The sequence below is a fragment of the Tyto alba genome, unplaced genomic scaffold (genome assembly GCF_018691265.1).
Source record: "Tyto alba isolate M040663 unplaced genomic scaffold, T.alba_DEE_v4.0 Super-Scaffold_11, whole genome shotgun sequence".
Taxonomy (NCBI): Eukaryota; Metazoa; Chordata; class Aves; order Strigiformes; family Tytonidae; genus Tyto; species Tyto alba.
This window is the reverse complement of record NW_024881273.1, coordinates 997,501-1,011,423: the sequence shown is the minus strand read 5'-3', so window position 1 is coordinate 1,011,423 and position 13,923 is coordinate 997,501. Positions and strand designations below refer to the sequence as shown.

The 13,923-nt window shown below is 41.2% G+C and overlaps 1 protein-coding gene across 5 annotated transcripts in view; it reads right to left on the bottom strand.

Annotated features, from left to right (window-relative positions):
- The window catches only part of MAPKAP1 (MAPK associated protein 1), a 104,683-nt gene that overhangs the window by 56,610 nt on the left and 34,150 nt on the right, over nucleotides 1-13,923 (bottom strand). For all 5 annotated transcript variants that reach the window (XM_042786664.1, XM_042786668.1, XM_042786667.1 and 2 more), the window contains one exon: nucleotides 2,916-3,088. In XM_042786664.1, the coding sequence (XP_042642598.1) occupies nucleotides 2,916-3,088 (173 nt within the window). The remainder of the gene's footprint in view (nucleotides 1-2,915; nucleotides 3,089-13,923) is intronic.

The window sequence follows — 13,923 nt, the reverse complement described above, 5'->3', positions numbered from 1 at the left end:
AACATTCTTAACTTCTAAAAATAGGAAGCTTATTTGAATTTTGTGTCTCACTATTAATTTATTCCTAGAAAGGGATTTTGTTAATTTTTTGCTGGCGGAATCATTACAGCACGTCTGTCAGGGGTTGGCAAGAGAACGGTCCATTGGGTTATGACCAAAGTCTGTATGTAAGAGGCCAGGAACAAGGTTGCTAACACTATCAGTGGTTTCTCATATCAAGACACTACATAGAAACAAATATAATACAATTATGAAAAAGGCAGCCTAACTGAATACAAAATGTTCTCAAAGCTGTCAGCTAGTACTCACTCACTTCAGACTCTTACATCTACCTTTCAGGAAAAAGAGAATTTGGCAGTAATATATTCTTTTCCTAAAGACAAGAGGGGTTGTTTCTCATAATTATAAAGTCTACAACCTCCTCATTATTCTCCAATTGTGTTACTGGTAAGTATATTTGTCATTCTGCATGCGTTGTATATCAGATTTGAAGCATTCTCTATATGTATTTTAGTGCAGTGTCACAATGATCCCAATTTTTTCTTTTTATACTCTGACTAAATGAGGAACAAATAGCAAATGTAGAATGTGCAACCTACACAAGCTCTTTCCTTATTTGGAGATGACGAGAATTAGTTTACAGTTAAATCAAACCTTGCTGCAGGACTGGCAGTCAGCAATGATAAAAAAAGATGATGGAGACATGAGAAATAATTATGGACTGCACAAGAAAACAAACAACTTGGAATCCTGAGGCCCTGCCCCTTCCTCTGAGCATCTGTACCCAGAGTCTCAATTGCTGCTGTTACACTCCTCTTGGGAACTCACGCCTCCACTATTTATTTTATTATTTCTGTCCTGAGATTTGGTTACATCAGACAGCCTCCCTGGTCATGATCACTCTCTGACACATCATAACATCTTATCCTTCAAGGTAGACAGTGAAACTCATTTCCTTCCACAGCTGACTTCTGCTGTGGGCAACGATGTGTCATGGCATACCTCGACCCAGAGCCACTGCTCCATTTGAGGTGTGCTGTGCTCCTGACAAACATACACGTGTCCAAAGACTGACATTAGTGGTGTCTTACTTGTTAAAAAATAAGCTAATCTTACAGAAAGGACACTTTTTGGAACTTACGATACCATGAACAGAAATTATTAACAGCAAATGAAATGGCACCATCTGCAAATGATTTTGTATTTCTTCTCCAGCATAAAAAAAATGACAAATCAAACTGAAGTGTTTAACCTCTGAAACACATCATATGTCTGCTGAGAAGAGCTAAGGGAAGTTCTATATCCAAGGCAACAATATCCACAAAACTGTTTTCAGGAGGGGGGCCACTTTTCTGTACTGCCCTGTATCTACTGAGCAGAATCAACTCCTCCTAAAGGAGGACAGCTCAAGCGACCCCCCAGCACCTCCCCTTCCACCTTACAACTGTGCTACAGCAGCAGAGGTGACTACTGAGTCCCTCAAATGCTTCCGAAAAATGCTGAACGAGCAAACTGTAAAATTCAGTACCAAAAAAAAATAATTCATCAAATATTCCAGGAACAACAAAACCCAGAAAATCGGCTCATATAGAAAAAAAAACCCTAACAAAACTGTTAACCTTCTTTACACCAGGAAAGTCACCTCCTAGTATCTATTACTAATAACTCTATAATAAACTATTTTAAGCTCTTATTTTATGTTCTATGACCCAGAAAAAACTGAAGTATTTTACAGAACTGTTTTAAAACCGAAGTTGCTCAGATGAGTGGCTCTGAAGTACCTGTTTTATGTACGTTATGTCACCTACCATGATAAAGTAACAGCTCTGACTAAACAACACTAGTTCTCCAGCACAGCAAATCCAATCCATTACTTAGCCACTGAAATCTTATGGGCAGAATTCTTTCACAATGAAGATGTAAGTAATAATTACCAAAGATACTGAAAAATCCATTGATTAACGGAAGCTAAAATTTCTGAGGACAAGACAGATGTTGCTCTTTACAGCAAAGAGCCAACATGACTGAGGTCAAAGTCCTGTAGAAATTATAAAATACTGCATGACAGAGGTTCTGGAATTAAAGAATGCAATTTTATTCACAGTTTCAAAGAAAACTGGTACTTATTTTGTTTTCAGGATCCTTATTTGCATATCTTTACCTTAGTGATATCTCCAGGATAATAACCTGGAAAGAAAAGCACCTCTAGCCCCTATACCTGTCAAGTCTCAGGAACCCAGAAATATTTCAACACGTGTATAATGAATTAAAGTCATTATGTCAGCAAAATGACAGCAGAAAGCAGGCAAGTGATAATGCTGAAGTTCCACGGCAGGATTCTGCCTTGTTTTCAGGCATACCCGCTACGGCTCCAATCTATTCCCTGGTTTCAGGAGAACACTACCAGCACGGCCCAGCGCAGCGACTCCTCTCCCCGGGAATCTGGGGGAGGAGCTGGCACCGCGCAGACAAACGGAGTCGGGATGTGGGCACCTTCCCTCGGAACAAACAACAGAGGGAGTTACAGATGAGCGCTGCATTTTATTTGACATCCTTCTGATCTTAGCCATTAAGAACACTATCAAAAAATAGATGGGAGATAAAATAAAAAATGTCTCTGTGACACCAAAAGAGATAAGATTTATATTATTTTTACATAGAGCATTTGGAAATTATGATTCATTTACAGATCCGTGGTTTCATATGCTTATCATTATACAGTACCCAGTAGTTTAATTGAAAGAGAAATGGATATAGATGTACGTGTACTGCTCAAAAAGAAATACTGATAAATGCGTAGGTGGTTTCTCTAAGATTTATCTATAAAAACATTGACATGGAAATCCATTTCATTATGCAAAAAGGCTGCAGAGGAGAAAATTAGAGATCAAGAGGTAGTAAAGAAAGAACATTACTTCAGTTTTGGTTCCCGTCCCTCACTTGTATATTGCCAGCATATTAGTCCAATCAGGTCATGCACCTTGGCATTTGCTATCGTCACAACTGTCATGGGCTGCAGTTTGTCTTGGCTTGTGTGCAGTGGGAGGTAGACATCAATTTTTTTGGTTGCCGTTGTACCAACATGACCCTGTCGAGAAAACAGATTTCATTAGAATGTATGAAAAAAAGTATGACAGAGCTAATACAAAATGTGGTGGGGACGGAGTTCTTTTCAGTAAAAAGATTAAAACACACTGCTATAATTTAAAGTTGGAGGAAGCCTGAACATTTAAATTCCAATTCTTTCACTGCTGTTTAATGTATCTGTAAAAATGGTATGAAATATTTGGCAACGATTTCATAGATTTCCAGAAAGAGTCTGAACTTCACTGCAAGATCTCATGTTCTTGCGGGATCAAGAAAAGGTGGGATGGGGAGGAACAGCTGACAAGCCTACCTAAAACTTCAAAACCGTTTTCCCGTCAGCATTTCACGCTAGAACTACCCTTGTTTCTGCATTTCTACTTCCTCCTGCGGTTCTGTCCCACGGCTTGAAAAGCTCCTGTCCCTCAGGTGTGGAGCCGCCAACCGCCGGCGCTGCCTCGCCGGGACCTGGCCGCAGGCGCGGAACCAGAGCGGAACCAGCACCACGTCCTCCAGGCGTGGCGCACGCCAGGGCTGCCAACGCCGCCGGCGCTTCAGCGCTCGAGCTCCCCTCCCGCTCTTGTCTGGGACCCTCGTCCTCCTCCTTCCCCTGCTGCTACGCCTAAAGGAGCTGCTCACAGCCGGACGCACAACGGGATAAACCGCAGGGAAACTCCCAGCGTACAGGGGAGGGGAGAGTGGAGCCAGGCTGGCACATTCCCACAGAAAGGAGGAAGGGAAAAAAAGGAGGAAGGGAAAAAAAGGAGGAAGGGGAAAAAAAGGAGGAAGGGAAAAAAAGGAGGAAGGGAAAAAAAGGAGGAAGGGAAAAAAAGGAGGAAGGGAAAAAAAGGAGGAGGGGAAAAAAAGGAGGAAGGGAAAAAAAGGAGGAAGGGAAAAAAAGGAGGAAGGGAAAAAAAGGAGGAAGGGAAAAAAAGGAGGAAGGGAAGAAAAGGAGGAAGGGAAAAAAAGGAGGAAGGGAAAAAAAGGAGGAAGGGAAAAAAAGGAGGAAGGGAAAAAAAGGAGGAAGGGAAAAAAAGGAGGAAGGGAAAAAAAGGAGGAAGGGAAAAAAAGGAGGAAGGGAAAAAAAGGAGGAAGGGAAAAAAAGGAGGAAGGGAAAAAAAGGAGGAAGGGAAAAAAAAAGGAGGAAGGGAAAAAAAAAGGAGGAAGGGAAAAAAAGGAGGAAGGGAAAAAAAGGAGGAAGGGAAAAAAAGGAGGAAGGGAAAAAAGGAGGAAGGGAAAAAAGGAGGAAGGGAAAAAAAGGAGGAAGGGAAAAAAAGGAGGAAGGGAAAAAAAGGAGGAAGGGAAAAAAAGGAGGAAGGGAAAAAAAGGAGGAAGGGAAAAAAAGGAGGAAGGGAAAAAAAGGAGAAAGGGAAAAAAAGGAGGAAGGGAAAAAAAGGAGGAAGGGAAAAAAAGGAGGAAGGGAAAAAAAGGAGGAAGGGGAAAAAAAAGGAGGAAGGGAAAAAAAGGAGGAAGGAAAAGGAAGAAGGAAAAGGAAGAAGGAAAAGGAAGAAGGAAAAGGAGGGAGGAAAAGGAAGGCCCCCGCCAGCTGGCAGTGCTCCCCACCCACCAGCCAGCGAGCCCTGAACTTGAACCCTGTCAATGCCGACAACTGGGAGATGTCGGTGACCGCGAGCTCTGGTCGCAGCCGAACCGCCAGCACAGGCCGCGCGTCCGAGGGAAACCCAACCAGGTAACGCAGCCCGAACGGGGCGCCAGGGCTAGGACGGCGCTCAAAAATAAACCTGAGGCTCGACCTTGGTTTGCCAAGAGAAGAACAAAATCGCACATACAACTGAGCCACTAAACTATTTTGAACTACTTGAAGACAACCAAGACGGATTAACTAATATTGTTTTTTATTGGAACTTACTGTTCCAACAGATTTAAAAAAAAAATAAAATAAATCTATTTGGCACTGTGATTAACAATTAAATGAAACATAAAATATGTAGCAACATAAAGATCTATAAAGTTTGCATTACAAGAAAAAAAAATGTTTAATCTACTCTGGATAGGACTGCATTTTTAAACCAGTAATCTTTTAAACAGACAAAGGATTGTACATCCCAATCCCCCCTTCAAAAGCACCCCTGATGTAACTATATATCTCTATCTATCTCTATACATATATGGGCCTTGAGAGAAGAAAGTATTATTTGAATTAATCACTCAGAATTCTAAGTAACAGAATAAAAGGATTCAATACTATAAATCTATAATGAGAGTATAAAACAGGGAGTTATATGCCATGTGCTAATTTCAATATATTGTTAAAAACCATTTGATCCATCAGTGTGATTATAAATTAGAGAAATAATAGGAATTTAAAGTTATTCATACTAGCATAGCTAAAAGTATTATTAAAATCCATCCAAATATAATGAAATTGTTTTTTAAGAAAGAGCTTTTATAGTGCAGATACCTCCTCTTCCCCTGTTTTTAAGGTAAGAATAAATTGGTTTGACTCATTTAAAAGGAAACGTTGAGGTTTGTGACAGAATATGGGACATTCCTTCACCTTGTTTGGATAAGCTGTAACAAGCCTTTGGGTGAGCTACTGTGCTACCACCCACACCCATGCTCTTGCCTCACCAAGGAAATCATTAACACAGCAGAACTCCAACTGCTGAAAACCCAAGGGATTTTTGTTCTCCTCCTTTCTTTCCCCTCTTGCTTTCCTATTTACAGGACTTATTTTTAAGGGGAATTAAGCTGGCCCCAGGTAACGAATCACCCTGCCTCCGCCCAGGCGCGTACACGAGCACGCGCGAGGCTGGGAGCATCGCTCCCGCTACGGCCACGACCGCAGCCGCCAGCCAGGACGGGAGATCTGCAGTTTCAACTACATTTGCATTTGAATGAGTAAATAGCAGTTATCAAGGAAATTAATGTGACTCCTTGGCATGCTAAGTTAGTTACATATTTAAATCCAAGGATGGCAGAATTGTAAGTAATGCTCAGTCCTGATAATGGAAAATCCAAGAAAAATTGACGACCAGATGTGAGAGTCGATGCCAAGGTTACAACTGATGTACACAGCATAAAACCAGAACATGGACAAACGAGCCAAGAACTGTGACTAATAACCAAAAAGACCAGATTATTCCATTAGCCACTACGGTAAGTACAGACTGTTATATAAGCTCATAATCCAATAAACACATGTATTTATAAAATAAACACATCCTAGGGACCCTGATCTTACAGCTATCGCAAGAAGGTAACTTTCCGTGGTCGACCTTTCACAGTGCTTCTCTTTCTTCTTTGCCCTACACTGTGCTGTTGCTTTGTGTCTGTTGTTTTCTAAATAAAGTTTTCTTTGTTCTTCCCCATCTCTAAATCTCTTCTACCTCCTCCAGTAGATTTTTACCATCTGGCTTGTCCAAACTCCCTCCGTTATGGATATCCTTGTTCTTTACTCACGCTCGGCATGAACATCACGATGACAGGTCACTTAAACCAGGTGTAACTCATACAGGTATTAGGATTCCAACTGCTCTTTGAGCAAGGGGAGGAATACCAACAGCAGCAGTACTGGGAAATGGCTCAAAACCATCACTATTATACTCAAGATCTTCTTAAAAGGGCTGTAAAACTGATTGCCGTACGAAATTAGAGAGGCTGAAACCTGAGATTCAGAAGCCAATTAGACTTTCTGTTAGTGATGAGAACATTCACCGTCACGCTAGGTAGGAAACATTAGTATGGCCTAATAAAGACACGGGCCAAGGCTTGGACTGATCAGTCATCAAGTCAAAGGGGTCTGGAGGAAATCTCCACTGTGTTTATTGCAAAGTGATGATATTTGTTCTGAACCAGCATTAGAAATCCAAACCATCAGGTACCTGTCTACAGGAGAGAATGAATCCATATCCTTAGTCTGGTCCTGCAAAATATTAATTGCATAGGAAGTCCCACAGAGCTCAATTACTTACCTGTGCAAAGCTTATTAGGCAAGGTGGTGGGACTGAATAAAAGGGATCCAATTATTAGTCTCAGTGGCCAAGAGTCAAAGACCTGCCCATGCTGGATTTAACCAGTAATAACTTGTGGGTTTTGGATGGTGCTTGTAGTCTCTTCTTTAGGAGGAATCATTCGGAACCAGATTACAGACACTACTGGAAGCATAATTACTTTTTTCTCCCAACTAAAAATTGCATTCCAACTGTAAATGCTGAGGACACCCAGAAGATAAAGTACAATTACCTATATTCAAAAAGGCAGCATCAAACTTTATTAATAGATCCTGTATAAAATTCAATGGAAAATCTATTCAGGGCCAGGGGCCTTACCATTTGGAGTTTCCTTAATAGCCTCCAATAAATCTGGGAAGCATAAAGGGGCTGTTAAATTAACATTTTCCTGATCTGTCACCTGTGGCACAGTTAATTTGTCAAAAATTCTTTTAGCTTGTCACTGGACACTGTATATTCTGACAAATGAAGTCTAGAATAAAATTGACAAAATATCTCGTTAATTTTCTAGGAAATCACAAATCTGATTCCATTAAGCTTTTATTGTTAGAAATGTTATATTCCACCAATCCTCTAAGGAAGCGAGGAGTAGCTGGATACACAAAAAACATAAAATAAATCACAGAAAATTTCCTTACTATTTTTATTAATGGATTCTCTTAAGGCTACCTAGAGCTCTCTTACAGTTTGATCTTATGAAAGTTTCCGTTTGTATTTCTATAACATTTTCATCTCACTCAAAGCAAAGATGATGTTTCATCATCTGCAGTTCACTGGAGGAGACACGGTGCTGTGGAACGTACGCAGGCTCGAAGCGGCAAAAAAACAGGGATACTGTTTCCCAAATTATTGCTAATGTGGTGTGCACATGAACAAATCACTTAATTTCTTTATAGTTCTGTTTTCTCTATCAGTGTTGTCAGAATTCTTGGTGGTTGGTACATCACAGTTCTTTGGCACATCGCAGCTATTTTCTGCTATTATTCAGGAGCTGCACAGAATTATGTCCTTTATTTGACATTGCTGAAGAGTAGTCTGCTGAATTCAGAAACTTTCTGCTTTCTATTTTTTATAACTTACTTTAAGCACATCAGTGTGTATTTATGCACTTCAATAATAAGCAGTGGCTAAGCTTAGGGAAGTTATTCCCATTAATAAACAAATTTCATCCGGAAGAACAAGTATCCTAGATTACTGCTCCAGTGAATCCATGCTTCTCGTGTTGTCTAAAATAAAGACAGCCACAAAACAGTACAGTAATATCTGATCGGTGACAACAGTAGTCAGGCTAATTACAAAAACAGAAGTAGCACCACCAGCACACATATGGTGCTGGTACATCTAGACACAAGAGTATGAGTGAAGGATATGACAGGCAACTCAAATGATGAACTTTCATGGATTTTCTAGGATTGTATTTGTGAGCTGTGGTTTTTAAGTATATAAATACCAGTTACTACAACTATTGACAGGAAAACCGTGTGTAGAATTATCTTCACTGTCTACATGTAAGTTAAGAAATATCTGTATCATTAAATAATGTTCTGTAATAAAATATAAACACAATATGTAAAATTAAAAAAATAATTTAAACTCGCCTTTCAACACAAGAAGACTTTCTAAGATTTAAAATTAACTTTTAATCAAAGCCCATGAGTAAATATATATCTTCCTGTAATACCAGATGATGTATATCTTGAATAGATGATTGTGGGGTCACTAATATTATTCTACATGGTATAAGAAGTTTGGTACAGTCTGTCCATCCCTAGGACAACTTACTCCTCAACACAGTTCTGAAGTACCTACAGAACGGGGAGCTCATGAAACAGTGACTGAGAAGGATACACCGAACACATTCTTCTCACCTCTGATCTGGGGCACTGCACACCACAGTAGAAAATTCAAACAAAGTCCATAAACATTTCTTAGAGAAAAGTGATTAATTTTCAACAATAATAATTTACTGCATCTTCCTGTACAATAGAGTTCTGTGACTAAATGTTATATCACTTTAAGATTAGATGTTCTAATGATATAATGCAAAGATTTTACTGAATCATTATTTAGTGGGAGTCATAAAAACCTCTTAAAATTAATCTTTCATGCACATCTAGCTTATCCAAAGTTAGCGTTTAATTAGATGGCCTTGGCACGAATGAGCTTACTACTTTATTTGCTCAATCAGTATATGTCTCTTCAGTAATTATAATTAATTCAAGTCATTGACTCACCTCCCAGCAAACAATGCTAAACATTACACAAAATGGAAACAAATGCTTATCCTTTTCCAAACATAAAATGTCTTCTCACTTTCAAAGTCAGTGAAATGTTTTTTGGTTTAGGTGACAGGTTATTTAATATACTATGCAATCCAGCAATCACCTCCTAAACATAACTTACTCCCATATTTATTTAAACAACATATAGAAAATACACAAGGGGGAAAAAATGGAAATATATTAACTCAGCACTTACAACACAAACAAAAGTTCTAAGAGATTAGAGCACAGATGTTTATGGCGATAGGAAGGACCATATCTTTCTAAGACAACCATTGAAAATCATTGTTTTCTAAGGTCTTGACTTAAAAAAAGAAAAATAAAAAATTTAGAGAAATTATTTCCTCATCGAAAACAAGTGGGAGTAAAACAGTCAGTCATATTCACTCATAAGCAAAACAGCTTCTGAGGGGCTGAGTAGAAAAACAAGGGTCAGCAGGAAAAAAAAAAAAAAAATTTTTTTTTTTTTTTTAAAGTTTAGATGATCAAATATCTTAAAAGCTTTCAGTAAGCACGTGGCAGAAACCGCCATGCTGCAGCGCGACACAGCGACAGCGCTGGCACACGGAGGCAGCAGGGCAGGACGACCGCCGCCGCCGGCAGCCTGGGCAGCGCAACGGGTGGGTCCTGGCGCCGTGAGGGAACAGCAGCTGACCTAACGGGACGGCTGAAATACTTGTAACATGGTCCCTTCATTTTATTTGCACAGCATGACGGCAGGTCTGGAGGAGACGCCTGCTCAGCCGCGCACACGGAGTCTCGGCGCTCGCTCACACGCAGGGCGGTTCCACCCCTTCGGCTCTCCAGGGGACCACGCTGTGCCCTCTACGGCAAAAGAGGAACGGGAAGTATTTCATCACCTGGTCAAGCCAGTATTGGTATTTTTCATTACTGCAGCCACACGATTACTTTTGCCCCTGTGAAGCCACCTGTGGAAGCGCCGCCAGCGAGGCCGCAGGGCCGGGGGCTCGGCGCCGGCGCCCCGACCCCCTCGCCTGCCAGCCCGCCCAGCACAGCTCCAGAGTTGCTCCTGTCCGGGGGGCCGGTCCTCCTCCGTACCACCCCGGCTCGTGCTGCAGAGGTAGCAGATCACAATGCAAAATTCCATTAACGTTGTTAAATACTTAATTTATCTTATTCACACTGTCACTATTCATAAAAATTTAACCCAGTAATTTCCTGTTATACAAAGCATAACAAAGTATGAATATTTAACTACAAGGTAAATAACACACTATTATTTTTTATTCTAAATTGTTGACTTCACTTAGCATGTCTGCTTTGTATAGCACCACACTATTTTTCAATTAAAGGTCCAGATGTTTCAAAGGCTCCAGTAGGCAGCAGCAGTTATGAGAAATGCGTTATCTGCATTGCAATGATCACTACAACATCAGCTCCAGGCTGCATTAACATACTCATGTTTTATTCTAGCCCCCCTCCTAATGTACCAGTTAATTATACAACACACAGCTGAGAAACATAACCTCCAGAGCTGGACAGCTTCCTTCCACGCTTCCACCTGAATACATTTTTATATGCACCTCAAAACTATGATCTACATGTATAACCGCACAACCAAGTATCCCAGATTACTGCCCGTTCCTTCTCGGCATTCACTCCCACAATTAATAAAAATATCTAAGTCCTGAGCAAAGAATGAGACACGCAATTCTTGTAACAGCATATTTCAATCATATCAGCCTGCACTCGTTTATACAACTCGCTTTAAATTAAGAACTGTGTGACCGAAAAGCACGATGAATACGATTCCTGGTTATCGCTTCTTTCAGACAAATCCGCCGTGGAGCGGAAGGAGGAACCCCGCGCCCGCCCCTCTGCAGCCCCGGCCCCGGCCCCGGCGCGCGGGGACCCGCTCGGGGCGAGGTGCAGCCAGCCCAGCCCCGCGGCTGCCGGGCCGGAGCGCAGCGCAGCGGGGCACACCGCGGGCACGGCGGGCAGCGCGCTCCCCGCCCCGGGACTTCTGCTCAAGAACGGAAGCGCCTACTCAGATTTTATCAGAACACGATTGCTACAGCTGCAGCAAAAACGCATCCATTACGTGAAACCATCCTTAGCTTCCACGTAGCGAGGAGAAGGAATGGCCTACTTTAGAAGAATTATTTATATTTTACTTAGTAATAAACATCACAATTTAATACTGAGGAATAGAGTTACTCTTTGTAATAGCAAAATGCAACAAAAACTTATAATTAAAACTACACCATAAACATTATTTGTATGTTAAGAAATATGCCGCGATATATTTTAATGAACAGATGCTATACAAAAGACAAATGTTTTCAGAAATATTCAATCCTTAAACAGATCAGCCTCTAATCCTATGCTTCTGTTGCACAAAGCAGACAGCTCAAGTTCCTCGAGGACATTAGCCAACCTTAGGTGGAACATTTTTAATACATCACCGTGTCACTTTTTAATGTGCCACAATCTATTAACCACATGGCAAACTAACAGGGATTTTTAAAATATGGGTTTTATAGCTTTGTGCTGGTGATTAATTAAATAAATAGCCAGCGTTTCACAAATCATCCCTCTAATTAGTCTAAAGCAGACACTGCATTCACTGGCACTATTGCCATCTGAAGCTCACAGAAGGGCAGTAGCGCTGCGCCGAGGAGCCGGCGCTCCGCAGCCCGGCGTCACCGCGCAGCCCGGGCTGGCACGGCACCGCGCGGCCCGCGGCACCGGCACCGGCTTCACAGGTGCTGCAGTCAGCTGGAATTTGACTCCAGCTGCTTGGAAAAGATGTTCTGTGTAATTACTCTCCCTCATCCTGAAGGAAGCACTCGAGACAACAAAGGGAACGGAGCTCTATGTGGAATTTGACCTGAAGTAGCAAAGTTGTAGCTGCAGAAAACCAACAAATATTAAAGGCAGATGCTAGAAAAAAAATTACCAGCTGAATGATACATTTTCCATCACAACGTTTCAAAGTTGAAGCGACCACTAATTACATGCAGTCCGTTCAAAGAAGCCAAGCAAGGCTTATCATTAAAATGACTCAATTATTCTTAAAAGAAAGAGAAAATCATCTGTAAAACCTGCCTGAAATCTCATCATTTTTACTGTGCCTATCTAGATAGATCATTTCCCCCAGAGCTCAAATTAAACTCTTAATAGTTAATACGTTAAAGTTTTACTACAGGTTCTTCTCCACATTATTATTAACTGGAATTTCCTATCTAGGAAGGTTTTTATATGGAAATATGTTCTGCAGTGTTTAGTGACACTATCACAACAGCCTTTTCCCCCCTCAATTTAGAAACCAGAGGGAGGGAGAACGTTGCAGCAGCCAGGCTGCCTTCACCCCCTCCACCCCCCCTGCCCAGGACGGGGCCGGAGCTGCCCCCCACCCCGACCCCCACCGTGGGCTGCGACCCGTGTGTCCTGCCCGGCAAGAAGGCAGGGGATTAAAAAGCACAGCCTCGAGAGAAATATCTGATAAACAATCAGATCATCTGGCTGGATTACACCGAGAAAAATTACGTAGATTTTGACTTGGTTATATTACTGATCAGTGAGGTATACTCCTTTAATCAAACTAAATTTAACAACTGCACTTCTGGCAGTATGGTCAAAGTTTTTGTACCGCAAAAATCGATCAACAAAAGAACAAATGCCTCAGTGCTCTGTAAAACAAAACTCTTTGCTCCTTTTGCAAAAAGATCAGAACCCAATTCCAAGAAAAATCCAAAAGCCTCTTCAGCAAGAGATGTCTCAGCCATCTCCTTCAGCCTGATAATCCATCTTCAGACCCCAACAGGGCAACCCTGCAATGCCAGGGTCGACGGCCAAACCGCACTTCACGCCGCCGAGCCCATCCCGAGCAGTTGGGGTCCGGCAGGTCCAGCGAGCCCCCCGCCCAGGGCGCCCACGAGCAGGGGAGAGAGAAAAACGAACGGAGCGCACAGAACAGAGAATTGCAAGACCCAAAGGAAAAACTGCAAGCTGTAAAGAACTGCAAGAATTAAAAAAACAAAAAATTCTCAAACTTGCAACACAAATTCAGACCTGGGATATATCCTTTCAAGAAATTTGAAGTTCTAATTAACTGTACTGCTAGAAACCTAACAGATTTTCTGTGGCTGACTTGTCTCTTTGTTTTTACTGGCAGTATGACTGCAAAAAGAATTGACTGGCTGTGAAAATTTTATACTGCTTCTTTTGGAAAACAATATTTACATTACATATAAATGTGCACTGAAATTCTACGTTATTTTTCTAATTAACTACTGTTTTCCCTATTATTGTGCCCACAAAATTACTTTTATAAACACATTTTACTCAGCATATAATATACATTCTGAAACAATACAAATGACTCATAGACTGAGTTGAGAAAAAACCTGGACTCCTGGCTTTCTGCAGAGTTAATATTCTCATGACACCTTTCAGAAGACTGGCCTAATAATTCCAGTATGGCTAAAATCTCTCTGATAATTATACCTTATCTCCACAAGTTTTGTTTATGCTTTTATCTGGATATGGAAAAGATCTTTACTTCCCACTCCTAACCACTTTCATTCAGCACTAACGCCACATTTCTCTTTGAAAATGCC